Source organism: Gambusia affinis, linkage group LG06 (assembly GCF_019740435.1).
Source record: "Gambusia affinis linkage group LG06, SWU_Gaff_1.0, whole genome shotgun sequence".
Classification (NCBI taxonomy): domain Eukaryota; kingdom Metazoa; phylum Chordata; class Actinopteri; order Cyprinodontiformes; family Poeciliidae; genus Gambusia; species Gambusia affinis.
The window spans coordinates 31,219,652-31,234,915 of record NC_057873.1 but is presented as its reverse complement, the minus strand read 5'-3'; the positions used below and the strand labels follow the sequence as shown (position 1 = coordinate 31,234,915).

The following is a 15,264-nucleotide window of genomic DNA, read 5'->3' as shown; positions in this document are numbered from 1 at the left end:
GAGGCGGCTGAGGTCATTCAACATCGCCCAGATTTTGCTCAGGATATTTTATGCCTCTGTGGTTGTCAGTGCCATCCTGTATGCTGTGGTGAGCTGGGGCAGCAGGCTGAAGGTGGAGGACACCAACAGACTGAACAAACTGATCTGGAAGGCCAGTAGCGTCGATGGAGTGGAGCTGAACTCTCTGACAGTGGTGTCAGAGAGAAGGATGCAGGCCATCTTGGACAATAAGTCTCATCCACTGCATGACGTACTGGCCGGATACAGGAGCACCTTCAGCCAGATTCATTTTGCAAAAGTGAACCACAGAGCACCATAGAAAGTCATTTCTGCCTGTTTAGAGTAGTGGGTTCTCTCCGGGTTCTCTGGCTTCCTCCCACAGAAAATTAAAATTCTCCCTAGGTGTGAGTGTGTGTGTGAATGGTTGTGTGTCCTGTGTGTCTCTGTGTTTCCCTGCGACAGACTGGCAACCTGTCCAGGGTGACCCCGCCTCTCGCCCGGAACATAGCTGGAGAAATATATTTGTATAAATAAAGTACATTCTATTCTATATAATGATGAAAGGGCAGCTCCTGCCATAATGGCTGCAGCCTCAGGCACCGGTCTACTCCTGTCTTATGTTGCTCATTTGTCTTTTTTAACAAATAACAAATTTGTTATGCATCTTTACAATGACAATAAAGGCTGATTCAGATTCTGCAGGCAGCTGAATGGCCACTCTGTCAAAATGAAGAGGAAAAAGTCAGAAACTTACAGCCCAGAGAAGATCCCCGCTGTGAAGTAAGATGGTGGCAGCATCATGCTATGTGGGTACTGTATTTTGCTACATGAAGGAATGGCTCAATTCTCAAACTAATTTGGCATAAAAAAGCAATATATGGAAATACAACATCTTACAAAAGTATTCAGACCCCTTTACCTTTTCTATATTCTGTCTTTTTACAACCACAAACATAAGCAAATTTCATTGAAATTTAATGTGAAAGACCAACACAAAGTGGTATATAATTGTGAAGTAGAAAAAAAATTATACACCATTCTGAATTTTTTTTTACAAACTGAAAAATGTGATGTGTAGTAGTATTCACCCCCTATGAGTGAATACTTTGCTGTATTTCCAGCTACTAGTCTTTTAGGATTTGTCTCTATTGGCTTTCCACATCTAGAGAAGATGAAGCACAGTCAGATTAGATGCAGAGCATTTGTGAACAGCGGTTTTCTGATCTTGCCACAGACTCTGGATGCTCCTTCAATTGTTCTAAAATATGTAATGGCTTGGCGGAAGTCAAATTTATGATAAATACATTTGCCTGCCTTGATATAAATATGTCAGGACTGTTTACACAAAATGGTGCTGGATGTTTAATCTTTTAATTATTAATGTTTCACCGTCTCTCATACTAACCTATTTTCAAATAAACATTTTGCCAAGAGCATCTGTTCTTTAGTAAAGATGTTAAATGTCAGTATGCAGCTGTCCACAGCTCTGATTTGGAAAAAAGAAGACGGTAGTGCAGCAGAAATCTTTTCCGTGGCGACAGAAGCCTGCCCTTGCATTTATGACCTCACCTCGCCCCAAACTCTGGGATTCAAAAGACATCTGGACTCAAAGATGCAGACAATTAATATGCACCCCAGCATGCAAAGGTACACAGTGTTCCACAATAGTAGCAATCACACTGGTAAGCACAGGCATTGATACAAAACTAGATCTAGATGTGAAGCACTCTGCCATCATTGAAGCATACTAGCAAGCAGTACTGCTAAAAAGAAATACTAGAAAAAAATGTTTCCACTAAATGAAATACACTTTAACAGCACAATTATTATAGGTTTACAGCAGCAAACAGTTTCCTTCTGACAGATGCTTGGTATGCATTCACAACCTTCCATTCACAGCCAGACATTTAAGCTCTGACCCTTCAAGTATCTTCATCATAGCAGGTAATTGATTTTTATTGAAACGAAAGTCAACCTGTCCATGAGGAGTCTTCTGCCCTCTACATTTCAAACCGTATTGCTACGTAAACAGAAAACAATCATAAACTGGGTTTGCAAGAAGGATGGTTTCCCCTGATTGAAAGCTGGTCAACAGGTCCAACACAAGACAGAGAGAAGCCATGTGTTCTGTTCACCGTTAGCTTGATCCAGGTGCCAGATTTACTTTCTAGCATCAAGCTGAGAGCAAATAAATGCCAGGTTTGTCGTTAAACTAACCTCAACACAAGATATAAAACTTTAACAATAGATGACTTATTCACCTAAAGCATTGTTAGCATCTTCATAGCAACTACAAGTTGACAGAAGAGCTGGTTTCTCACAACTCAAACTGTAAAGCATAATTTGTTTGTTCTGTGTTGACATTCCCCTCAGCTTGAAATGGATTCCAGCTTTTCCATTTCAGTCTGTTTTCTGCATCCATAATTGACCCATCTCTCCTCATTCTATCTGCATGTTTTGTAATCCCTTGGACCACAGCACAAGACATGAAGACAAGAATCCCTTAATATGACGGCAGCTAAACTTGGCTATTTTTCTTCCATTACACCAACAATTTCCTAATGTTGTAGAAAATATGCAGTGAAAACATTTGTGCTATGTTTTGTTTTAGGTTTAACATCACTACCATCGTCAATGAGCAACAGATTTGGCAACATAGCTATACAAATGAAACCATAGTCTGCTCTGAAAGATTTGCTCCAGAAAATCCCTTCCTGAAGTGCATGTTGTGTGAAATAACAAATTTGACCCTGTTGAGGGGGCTCTAGTCATTTAGGGTAACTGAAAATGACTTTTTAATTTGCAGTGCCTACCACTGAAAAAATAAATATACTGAGTAATCTAAATCCGATATTTTTCCCATGGAATTTCATATTAGTCAAACAGAACTCTTTGGATGGAATCCAAACATTTCAGTAACTGAAATACATGTAATTAGATTTGATCTGGGCTTACCGGTACTTGTTTTTTACTTACTTGTTTAAAGTGCTTTTAAACATCTTTTATTTTGATTTGGTGCTATCACATGAAAAGAATTACCTGAACAGAACCAAGTTGAAAACACATACTACTGGATAATTCCAGTGCCCAAATGATTAATTACAGAAATTTCTAAAAGTATAGAGAATTGATTTTGGTAATAATACAAGATTAGTTTAGGGGTATGATTCACCCTTCAGAAGAAGGCTTTGACACTCAGAGGAACATCTTTTTATTCATTATCACAGTATTTCTTGCCACTCAACTTCTCATGAAATTCCATTGTTTTGGGTAAATGTTCATTTATTCATTCAGCTACTTTAACAATTCTAGATTTATTAAGTTGCCTACTGTAAGTCTATGAGAACAAACAATTCTCTGGAATTGTTTTTGACTATTGGGACCTTTTGTGGTCCTTTGGTCAGCTGTCCACAGCCCAAAGATGACTGATTCAGCCCTCACATTCTGTTGCCTGTTGACAGTGTAGAAGCTGGAGTAATTTATGAAGTCAGTTTGTACACACCACACTCATTCAGAAAGAAAAGAGGGTGTGCATGTAAATATAGACATAGTCATGTACAATAATTAATTTTTTTTTTTCAAGTCAGTAAGACCCATACAGTTGCTCTTCCATTCAAACTTCAATCTGACCTTCACAGTTTTGCATCCGGTGCCATCTCAGCATTACATAAAATACACGTGGCTCAATTGCTATGAAATATTCCAGCTGTTATTTTTATTGGACTTTATCACTTTGGTAATATGACAAAACAATCTTGACCAAGGGTTTTGGTTCAGTTCTCTAGCCACACCCATACCTGATTAATGCCATAAATCACTCAAATAGAAGCTGTCTGACAATATATAGCAAAACATCATTCCCAGATTCATAGAAATTAAAGAATAGATAAAAAATGTAACTGGAAAGGTAACAAAGTCAGTTCTAAAGCTTTATGACTGGAGCAAACCACAGTGAGAACCCGGCTGAGCTGGTGGGAAAAACATGGGCCTAAATGTTAAATTTAATTTCATTTATCCAGTAGGGACAATGCATATTAATTGATGTTTCTTCAAATGTGCCAGAATTAGCTAAAAGGCTATTTTTCATCTGTTGTCCCTGGACAATGCTCAATTTGTTTAGCTAAAAATAAAGAATAAAATAACTTAATTATTCAAATTGTATCAGTAAATACAAAGTATGCAATCATTACAAACAATAAATACAAAACAACACAAAGAAACCACAACACAATTCTAAAAAGAATAAGAAGTAATTCAAACTTAATTAAATTATACTTGCTAGTTCGGTTTGTGGGAAATGAAGGAATTTGTCACACAAGAAATGTAAGTAATCAGTAAACTTCCCAGATAAAGTATCTGGGAAGATACTTCCTATGTTGAGGTCAGAGCTAATGATCCAATGATTCAACAATAGAAAAGAGAGACTGGACAAAAATTGCATCCATGGTTGAGTTTCAACCATGGATGCAAGCATGGATTTCTACTATTTCTCAGTAGTAGAAATAGCTACTGAAGAAGAAAGAGCACAAAATTCACATTACGCACATTAATGTCTCACATGATGATGAAAATATTTTGCTGACTGAAAAGAACTATCTGGAAAGCATGAGTCCTACTACATCTGTCATGGATTTTAGAAAATGAACCTCAGACTGACTGTAAAACATACTGGTGATTTGATGGAGCTATGCTCTCTTTAGTCCGCTTTAACCAAACTCTGGTTTGTTGGCCTAGAAAGTCCAGTTCATTTGTGGAGATGCAATTAAACTCTGGTAGAAACAGAAAAAAATAACTCTGGTCTGCCTACAAACCTCAATATAGGTACAGTTGGAGTGAACTGTGGTGCAATTTGAATGCCTGTGAACATCAAGCAAACTGAAGACCATCTCCAAAACAGGAAGGAATACAGGGCAGGGCATTCTGGGTAAATACAACCAAAACATACTTGTGTAGGAAACTGGAAAATATTTAAATTAACTACAATAAATAAACAAAAAACTGAAACAACAAATAAAATGAATTATGAAGTCTCTGTAAACAAAATCCTCCTTCAAAAACAGGATAGTTGAGACCAAATATCCAATTTTTGAGGGAAAATTGGATATTTGTTATTTTTATTTTTTAGAGTTGTATTTGAAATGTAATCAATTACAAATTTATTGACGGAATCTGACTTGATGTTGTGTTTTTATTGTTGATTCTACAGTTGTGTTCGAAATAATAGCAGTGCCTTTAGAAAAATGAGTAAATGTCAAAATTCTTCAAAGAAATTGTACTTTAATGAACACAGATACATTGGGGACACAGTACATTCTATTCCAAAGCAAAACAATTGCGCAAAGTCATCAAAACTTAAATAATAATAATAATATTTCAAATAAAGTAAGAAATGGCATGTTCAAAAGAATAGCAGTGTTGCCATCTTTCCTTGGAAACTCAAAAATGTACTGTACAAACAAAGAAATTCTTGATAAGTGAACCTAGCTGAGTATCCTAAACTAATATTTTGTTGCAAAACCACGGTTTCCGATGACTGCTTCACATCTGTGGTGCATGGAGTCAACCAACTTCTGGCATCGTTCCACAGGTATTGCAGCCCAGGATAATTGCACTGTATTCCACAATTCCTCAGCGTTTCTTGGTTTTGCCTCATGCACTGCACTTTTTATGTCAGCCCACAAGTTTTCAATGGGATTAAGGTCCGGGGATTGTGCTGGCCACTCCATCAGTTGAATCTTGTTCATCTGGAACCATGCTTTTGCTCGCTTGCTGGTGTGTTTGGGGTCATTATCCTGTTGAAAGGTCCACCTCAAAGGCATTTCCTCCTCAGCATATGGCAGCATGACCTCTTCCAGGATCCTGATGTACTGGAACTGATCCATGATCCCTTGTATGCGGTGAATCGGACCAACACCATAGTATGAAAAACATCCCCATATCATGATGCTTGCACCACCATGCTTAATGGTCTTCAGTGAGTACTGTGGCTTGAATTCTGTGTTTGCAGGGCGTCTGACATACTGCCTGTGACCCTTAGACCCAAAAAGAACAATCTTGCTTTCATCTGTCCACAAGATATTATGCCATTTCTTTTCAGGCCAGTCAATGTGCTCTTTGGCAAATTGTAAACGCTTCTGCACATGTCTTTTTCTCAGCAGTGGGACTTTGCGGGGGCTTCTTGCTGGAAGGTTAACCTCAGTAAGACGTCTTCTGATTGTCACAGTACTCACTGTCAACTGAAGGTCTTGCTTGATCCTCTTGGATCCCATCATTGGCTGAGTCTTCGCCAGTTTGGCTATTCTTCTGTCCATTCGAGGGGTTGTCTTTCTTTTTCTTCCTCGTTTTCAGTTTTTGCTCCCATTTCAGGGCATTTGAGATCATTTTAGCTGAACAGCCAATGATTTTCTGCACCTCTTTGTATGTTTTCCTTCTTTAATCAATTTTTTATTAGGAAACGCTCATCTTCAGAACAGTGTCTTGAACGACCCATTTCATTGTTTTTCAGGAGAAATGCACAGCCAGCATGCCAGTTGTCTTGATCCTTAAATACGGATCACCTGTTAACACCCTTTTTTCCCAGAATACCCTCCCTAATTGATGCCCTCTCTAATTGAACTCACCACTGCTATTTTTTTGAACACACCCTTTTCAGTTAATCATTCAATTTCACAGAATCCACAGTATGCATGGCTGTCCTGTTGGGTTTGTTGGTTTTCTATACCTTTATTTTACCCCCCAGAAACTTATCTGGGGTGTAGAGTTTGAAATGTTAATAAAACCAGTGATTTTCTTGCTGCTGTTGAGGCACTGCTATTATTTCGAACACAACTGTATGTTGCATTGTGTTCTTGTGTTTGATTTGATGTAAAGCTCTTTGAAATGCCTTGATGCTGAAATGTGCTATACAAATAAAATTTGATTGATTGATTGATTGAGAAAAGAGAAAATAAGTCATGAATCATGCAAATAGACATTTTTAATTTATCATGCTGTTAACTGATTTATTACTTATTGTGAAATACCTACATGCTAGTGAGAGAAATGGCTTGTAGTGTTTAGCCAAAGACAAAAGAGAAATCCTACAACCTTTAAAATCTGATGCCACTCCTCTTTTGTTTCTATTTTGTAAAGAAGGATGTTGTGCTCAGTGTGGCTCTTGGTGCAGCGCCACAACAGGCGAAGGGGGTGGACCATTTCTTCCTGAATAGAGCCAAGACCACTGGACTATGAAGCATGAAAATGCCCGAAGATCAAACTGTTAAGTGGACAAAATTGTTATGTGAAAGACAATAGTCCTCCTTTGAATGAGCCAAAAAAGATGGTACTGAAGTGTCAAAGTCAAAGACTTCAATCTAATTTCACTTTCTCTGATGGCAGTTCTTGCAATCAATATAACTATTAGTTTTACAGAGAATTAACCTTTTTATGGGTTGGTCTGGATGTCTTCTACAAGCAGTTGGCAGCAGCAGAATGTGTCTCATGGATGTGATAGACAACATTACTAATCGCTCTGTTATGACTTAACCTGACCGCTTGGCTTAAAGCTGTTCCAGAAAGCTTTTCCCCTGGGTGAAGGTGAGACTTTTTAATATATCCACAAGCAAATCTTAGCTCAGCGATTGACTGTTAAATACATCCCTCCACTCATGATACCTCACCTCTACTTTCTGATGCCTGGCACACAGTATTCAGCAGTTCCATCTGGATTAAACCAGTCCATCCCATTCGGAGCAAATTTCACTAAAAGCACAGTGTAAGGTAAAACCCTGAGCTTATCACAAGCACACAGCAGAGCAGTGGTCCACCTCTCACCTCTCTGGTGAACAGCATTGCCGTGTCGTAGTGCTCAGGATGCCTCTGGCTCTGTGGGTTGAAAAGCTGCTGCCAGGAGCAGAAGTTGCGCAGAGCTACGCCTCCGTTGCTGGACAGCTCCGGTCCAGCCTCCTCATCCTCCACCACCAACATCTTCACCACCACTATGTTCACTGAGTTTTTGATGCTGGGGTGCTTGTACAGTTGGGCCACCATGGACATGAGGGTGAGGACGTAGTGCTGCAGAGAAAAGCAAAAGAACAAGATGTTTCTTTCTATTCAGTAAAACTAGAATGTTGCATTTCAGACTTTTTTCGAGGTAAACAATTTTTTGAAACAATCTCTTGCATACTAGTTATGCCTTATAAGTCATTACTTAGTATGTGTTACACAAAATATGCTTTATTTAAGTTAAATGCAAGAGGTTTAGTCAATGAAATATATGTTGCTTGTTTTATTAATAAAGCTGAAGTATGTAACTTTTTCATGAATGTATTTTTTACATATTTCTTAAAGCTTTCACTATGTCATGACAGTATAACTTGATTCAGGTAATCTGCAAAAAAATGTGGCTCCTATTGCTATTGTGGTTCCCACAGCAACAGGCACTGTTCCATTTTATCAGAGATTACATTTCTCCTACTATATAAAGTTTTAAAAAATATGCAAAAAACACATTTTTATAAAAGGTGGACACTGCAGCTTTAATGCCAAATGCATAAAGATACAGGTTAATCACATGATGCTCCCATCTTCTTAAAGCAAGGTAGCAATAACTATTGTTAAATAGATCATTCTAATATTATAAAGTCATGGCTTGCCTTTCTGCTTCTAATGGGAACAAAACATCTTGGTCCAAAGTCAGTTAGAATGTAAAGTCAGATGCAGGTGGAGAAATCAGACACTGATCAGCTCTAAAACTGGGATGCCTTGTCATGCCATGCCTGGAACAGGTTTTCAGACACTAGAGCTCAAATTATTTGCTTGCTGACTAGGAGTGTGTAAGAGAAAAAGCTGGAAAACACGGCTGATTTTGTTTTGCTCAAAGGCAGCAGAGCCAGAATGTTCACGTTACATCATCCTTTTGAACTTTATCACATTCTGCCGCTTGAACTTCAGTGTGTTTTATTGGGATTTTATGTTGCAGTTCAATACAAAGCAGCTTCTAATAGAGAAGTGGAAGAAAAGTGTTGTAAAACCACACCTCTTTTTATCTTTTACTAATTGAAAATCATGAAAAATGTGGCATTTTTACTCATCTTCCTTTACACTGAATCTGCTAGTAAATACAGCCAAGATGTGTGTCACTTAATTTCATATGTATGTGCACACTGTAAAACATTAAATTGTGTTTTCAAGGCAGCAAGTGGACTTTTATTTTCAAGTTAAATCACCTTCTAAGTCAACAAGAAAATTGTTTTGTATTTAACTCAGAAATTAAAGTTTATGAAGTTTATTTAAAACAAGAGACTAGTTGTCTAAACATTGTTTTTAAGTTCATTAATATTGTATTGTGAGTTTTAACTTAATGATGCAATTTAGACCAAATAATTAGTTCACAATATGCAAGAAAAACCTTCTGTCACCTAGTTAAAGAGCACACACTAATATTTTCACTCACAATATCAAGTTAAAATAGTAATTTATTTATTTTAGAATAATTTAAATTCTTATTTCAAATTGCATGAGCTACATTTCTGATCTGAAAATGAATTTTACTAAAATTCATTAATAATTTTAATTATTAATTAAGAATTCATTGTTCATTGTTTATGAGCAATGAATTCTGCTCATAAACAATTAGTGCAAACACAACATTATCCTCAAGCTTGGCAAACTGTCAGTTGCATTAAAGTGAACATTTGCCTTAATAACACACTAGTGTGAGATCAGGGTAACACACTTCCATCTGAGCAGCGGTAGCCTACAGATCTCTATCGGAGGCCAAATTTTTATACTAAACCATTTATATTGTGTGAGAAGGTTCATTATTTGGATTAAACCAAGTACATGCATTAGAAAGCTACAGTCGATACTGAGACTGAAATCAAATTGGGAATCTGTGTTGCATCCAACTTGACTGAGCTTCAGCTGTTTTGATCAGCAAAGTGGAGAAAACTTTGAGCTTGGAGTTAAGGCGTTCTCACCTTGGTGAAGCAAGCTGTACATAAATCAGATTTGAAACTTTGTGAACTTTGGCCAAAGTGATGGATATTCAGGTATTCATCAGAGACAGAAAACCTCTGAAAGCTCTGCAGTGTGAGGAGAAAGCTGGTCAATGTGCAAACAGAGTTCCTTTACAAGCACAGCCCATCCCCCAGCTTCTAATACCTAAATATAGCCAACATGTGTTTTATTTCATTTCATATAACAAACAAGACACTATGTACCTTTTTCCATGCAGTTGAATACTAAAACTGCAAATACCCAATTTCTAGACAAACTATTGTATCTTGGTCAGTCACATTAATTTAAATATTATGAAATGTGGAGAAATTCACGGTGTGTCAAAACCTTTACAAAGAACGTGTTCTTCATTGTAGATATTGGCTTTAACCAGTTTCTGATGCTCTGAAAGGAAAATGGCATTCTATAAATCTTACAAACCCCATGAATCTTTTGGGATGATGGTGAAGCAATGCCGCCAATTGTGACAAAGCTTAAAGGAATGTGCTCCAGCATTTTTTGCATTTTTGTTGCCTGACTCCTTCTCTCAGCCTTTCGGAGATCAGCAGCCCAACGATTTCCTCTCAGCATTGCTCTGCACCAAAGCATGTTCTATGAAGCAGCAGAGGAAAACAAACCGATGTCTGGTGTATTTTCTTCCAGCATTGAATTCAAGCTCAACAGATAGGTTGGAAAGTTAGTGAGATATTTGATGTAAGTGAGGTTTTGCCATCACATTAACGTTTGCAGGTTGTGACATCAGTCTGAGACAGTAATTGGTGAGTTTTATCTGTTTTGTCAAACTGTGGAACACATCATATTGATTAATAATCCTTGAAGTGGCTGAAAGCTGCACAAAAAAGATGATATCACTTTAGTTTAGGCTTCATGTACTGACTTTCAGTCCATTTCAGAACTCACTCTGAATTTTTCTGCTATTTTTAAAGATTCTAGACAGAATGCCACCGTCTTCCCATTCTGGACTTTGACAAGCTTCTACCAGACATTCCTCAATCCTGGACGGAACCAGATGTGACCATTAGTTTTTGGGGGAGGCTGTTTTTCAGAAAAGCCTGTCGTTGAAGAGAGGAGCTTCTCAAAACAATAATCATTTGAAATCTATACTGAACCCAAAATTCTTTACATTTAAGCTGAGGTGGAGCAGAATATCTTGGTTTTCATCACATAGTTAATTTGGTTCATTTATTGTGTTCTTAACTTAAGTTTTTATGGTGCCTTAAAGTTTGCTATTTTGTTAGTGGAGCCGTCGTATACACTGTAAAGCAGTTCATCAATCAATAATCCATAATATGCTGTTAAAATGAGTTTTTGATTTTTCGGAGAAGCGCAATCTAAAAGCTGGAGTTGACAGTGAAAGAGAGAGAGATCTCACGTCTCCTGACCTTTATTTCATCTCCATAGAAGTGGGTCATGGTCGAGTCTGCTACGGCCAGGGTTTCTATGAAACGTGGCTCCGAAACGAAGCGTCTCCGGCGAGCTTCCCTCCGTGCATCACTGCCGCCGCGCCTAAAACTTTCCGCTCCGAGCGTCTCCGCGTCGCCATTAAGCAAGAGGGGAACTCCGCGGTTCTCGGCGAGTATCCTCCTCCTGATCACATGCAGCTGCTCGGCAGAGTCCGGCCGCTGGCCGCTGCGGAGTTTGGGCTCGATCAGATACTCCTTCCCTTCCGTGAAGAAGGAGCCGAAGATGCCCGAGCACAGGCTGACCGCTACGAGCGAGTTCTCGTCCTGACCGACGTTTCCGGAGAAGAAGCATCTCCGCAGGCGTCCTTCGCTCTCCTGTGTCCGGTTCTTGGAGCCATTGTGGTCAGAGCGCAGCTCGGGCTGGGCACCTGAAGCGCTGCGTAAAGTGGCCGTGTATCCCGCGCTGACGCCCTGGATGTTAAAGGCTGGCGACAGAAAGCTGGAGTCTGGGATAAGGTTCAGAGTCAGGTCCCTCCCGAACGCTTTCAGGGTGAAAATGGGGTTCTCTTCGCTTCTCTTCCAGAAGCGGCCGCCGACTCTGCCGTTAATCCGAACAGGTACAACATCCTCCGACTCAAACTGGGAGGCAAGTGCTGCGTTAACTAGGCAGAGGAGCAAAGAGACGATACGCGGCGTGATGCCCATCTTCTGACACAAAACGCAGAGAGCTGCCATGAGGAAAATGCAGCTTGATGTTTAGGAAGTTGTGCGTCCTCCCCAGTCCAGGGACTATTGTCCTTAAATCCCCTACACTCCCAGTCAGCGCTCTGTCTATGAACTGTCTGCGGAAGTCTTTCTGTGTTCCTTTGAACAGCACTGCAGTCTGGACACATCAGGGGTATTTATACGTCTTGCTCTTCCCTCGGACATCACGGGGGTTTATTTTTGATATCCCTGCCTGCTGGAAATTCTCCTCCCACCAAGCACTTCACGAGAATCTCACGGAAAAAAAGTCATCCAATGAGAGCGGGCCGACTCTCCGCCTTGCGGAGGGGACTGACAACCGCAGTCCTATTATTAACCAGCCCTGCTGCAGGCAGCGGCGGGGAGACGCTACGGGGCTTATTTTGGAGATGTGTGAGTGTACACAAACAACACACGCACGCCCAACACACACGCTCACAGGTCAATCCACAAGAACGACCTGCTTTATTCTCTACACAATAAACCATCACTACACCGTAAAAAAGAAAAAAAGCTATTTTGTAGGTTTCAATATAATGTTTGGATACATGTTAATTCGAACATGGTAAGCTGATTTTTTGAATATTTTTTCAAATAGTAGAACAAGAATGCAGAAGTAACATACCTCATCATTACACAGCTAGACACTGAACTCCACACCTCTGATCCCAATACACATTTTCACATCTAAAATAAATATTTCTCAAGGTCAATTGCTACAACTAATCATGGATGCTTTTAACAAAGTTTACCTTGATTTTGTTGTTAGTTGTGTCTACTATCTTTTACTCTTTAAGTCAAATACATTTTGTGAGTTTTAGATTTTGAACCTAAATGTGTGAGTTCGTGAAAGATAAACTTACAGTAAGTTGTGTTAACTTTTTAATAACTTTGTCAAACCTCCAAGAGTTGAATAAACTAGAGTTTATAGGTTAGCACTTAAAAAAAAACAGAAAGAAGAGGACATGGGTGAGAACTATTTCCCCGTCTGTTTAGCGGCATGTTTTTTTTTTGTTTGTTTTTTTATCTGTATTGCAACATGAGTGAGATGGAAGTGTGTTACATTGATCTGATTCTTGTGTGATGGCAAATGTGTATGTTAATGCTTGATGATAAGGAGCACCTTATCATGAACAGCAGTTCACACTAAATGTTTATATACAGAATTCTTGTGTTATTTAGTAAAACTCATTGTCAGGCCAGAAATTGTCTTTATGCAATTCATAACAGGACTGTAAATTTTTACATACCAAAATTACCTTTTATTTGTGAGAACAAAAAATGGAGAAATGTGCGCTGTTTAACTGAGAACAGTTTTTTCTTACATGTTGTGAAATAATTCTTTTGTTTAAATTGTGTCATTAAATTAAAACTCACAATTCAAGATTAATAAATTTAAAAACAAATTTTTAGACGTGACTCATGTTAAATCAACTTCAGGAATCTTAATTTCTGAGTTAAAACCAAAGCAATTTTCTTGTTGATTTAAATTGCATTTTCAAGGCAGCAGGACTTTTATTTTCAAGTTAAATCACCTTCAAATGTTTTACAGTGTATGGTTCTTAAGGACAACACATTGACAGTGTAAGATGCATATGAAAAAAAAACAAACAAACTTGCATCTGTAACAGTTGAGCCTCTAAAAACAAGTTTAATTTGTTCTGACAGTTTTTACCTACCTCAAAAATTTATGTTTGGAAATACATTTTTCTACTAAAAATAATAAAGATTAAAATGATTAGTTCCCAGCTGTCATCCACAACTAGCCCAGACATATTCAGAAATCAAAATCATTGTCAATTTCAACATAATAAAGCCATTTCATTATGTGATAACATGGAAGCATTGCATGGGGAAAAAAAATAAAACCAGAAAAGCGATACTTTAAAAAAAAAAAAAAAAAAAAAGGATTTTGGAAGGGCAATTTTCTATTATGATCCAAGGAAACATTGAGTTTTCTTCATCTCAGGGGATTCTATCTAAAACCTTCACAACAAGGAGACATTTCTAGCAGTGCTGGCCACTCTTACAAACACTGCAATAATAATAATAAAAAATCTTCCACAACACTTTCTTCTCTGTATGACAACATATTAGGAAAAGTCCAATAACTTTGTTACCAGTGATGTCATAGTTACTTTGAAAAAGTAATTTTAATTGAGTTACTGATTACTCCTTGAAAAAGTAACTTAGATGACTGATTACTTGATTTGGAAAGTAGCCAAGTTACATTAAAAGTAAAATTTTTAGTTACTTTCAGCAGGTGCTGACAACAATGCTCCACCACTTGTGAAAATTACATTGAGCTTAATAATAGAATAGAATAGAATAGAAGTACTTTATTCATCCCAGCAGGGAAATTACTTCGCAGTTGCAGCGTAAATAAAATAAAATGAAATATAAAATATAAAATGCTATTAAATTGTAAAATTATAAAGTGCTGTAAAATATAAAATGCAACTTAAGAGCAGTCCTTACAGAGATTCAAAAAATGCAGACATGTATATGTAAATATATGTACAGTAAGTGTGCCACAGTGCAGTTGTGCAAAATTGGGCTGATTAGTGCAGAACAATGATTTATCTTTTATTGTACAGTGAGATTTCATGTGGCAGGAAGGATTTCCTGTATCTGTCCCTACGACAGCAGAGCTGCAGCAGTTTATGTGAGAAGGTGCTCCTCTGTCTGTCCACTATGTGCTGGAGAGGGTTCTGTTTATTGTCCATGATAGACAGAACCTTTCTCAGTGTCCTCCTCTCCACCACAGTTTCCAGGGACTCCAGCCTTAGTCCCAGTACAGAACCAGCTTTCCTGATGATTCTGTCCAGTCTAATAGAGTCGCTGGCTCTGATGCTGCTTCCCCAACACACAGCAGCAAAGAAGATGGCACCAGCAACAACACTGTGGTAGAAATGTTCACCCAGTAGCAGGGGCTGGATGGTGTTGAAGGCACTGGAGAAATCAAAGAATGTGATTCTCACAGTGTCTCCTCCACCATCCAGGTGCGAAAGGGCTCGTTGCAGCAGGAAGATGACGGCATCGTCAACTCCTAAGTGGGGCTGGTAGGCAAATTGCAGGGGTCTAGAAACGTCGTCACCTGAGGCCTCAGCTGGGCCAG

General features: G+C 38.5%; 1 protein-coding gene across 4 annotated transcripts in view; it reads right to left on the bottom strand.

Annotated features, from left to right (window-relative positions):
• LOC122832954 (A disintegrin and metalloproteinase with thrombospondin motifs 8-like) overlaps nt 1–14,235 on the bottom strand; it is a 36,380-nt gene extending 22,145 nt beyond the window's left edge. For all 4 annotated transcript variants that reach the window (XM_044120199.1, XM_044120201.1, XM_044120200.1 and 1 more), the window contains exons 1-2: nt 11,382–14,235; nt 7,813–8,052 (exon numbers count right to left, since the gene is read on the bottom strand). In XM_044120199.1, the coding sequence (XP_043976134.1) occupies nt 7,813–8,052; nt 11,382–12,137 (996 nt within the window). In that variant the 5' untranslated portion in view covers nt 12,138–14,235. The remainder of the gene's footprint in view (nt 1–7,812; nt 8,053–11,381) is intronic.
• Nucleotides 14,236–15,264: the final 1,029 nt, after the last annotated feature.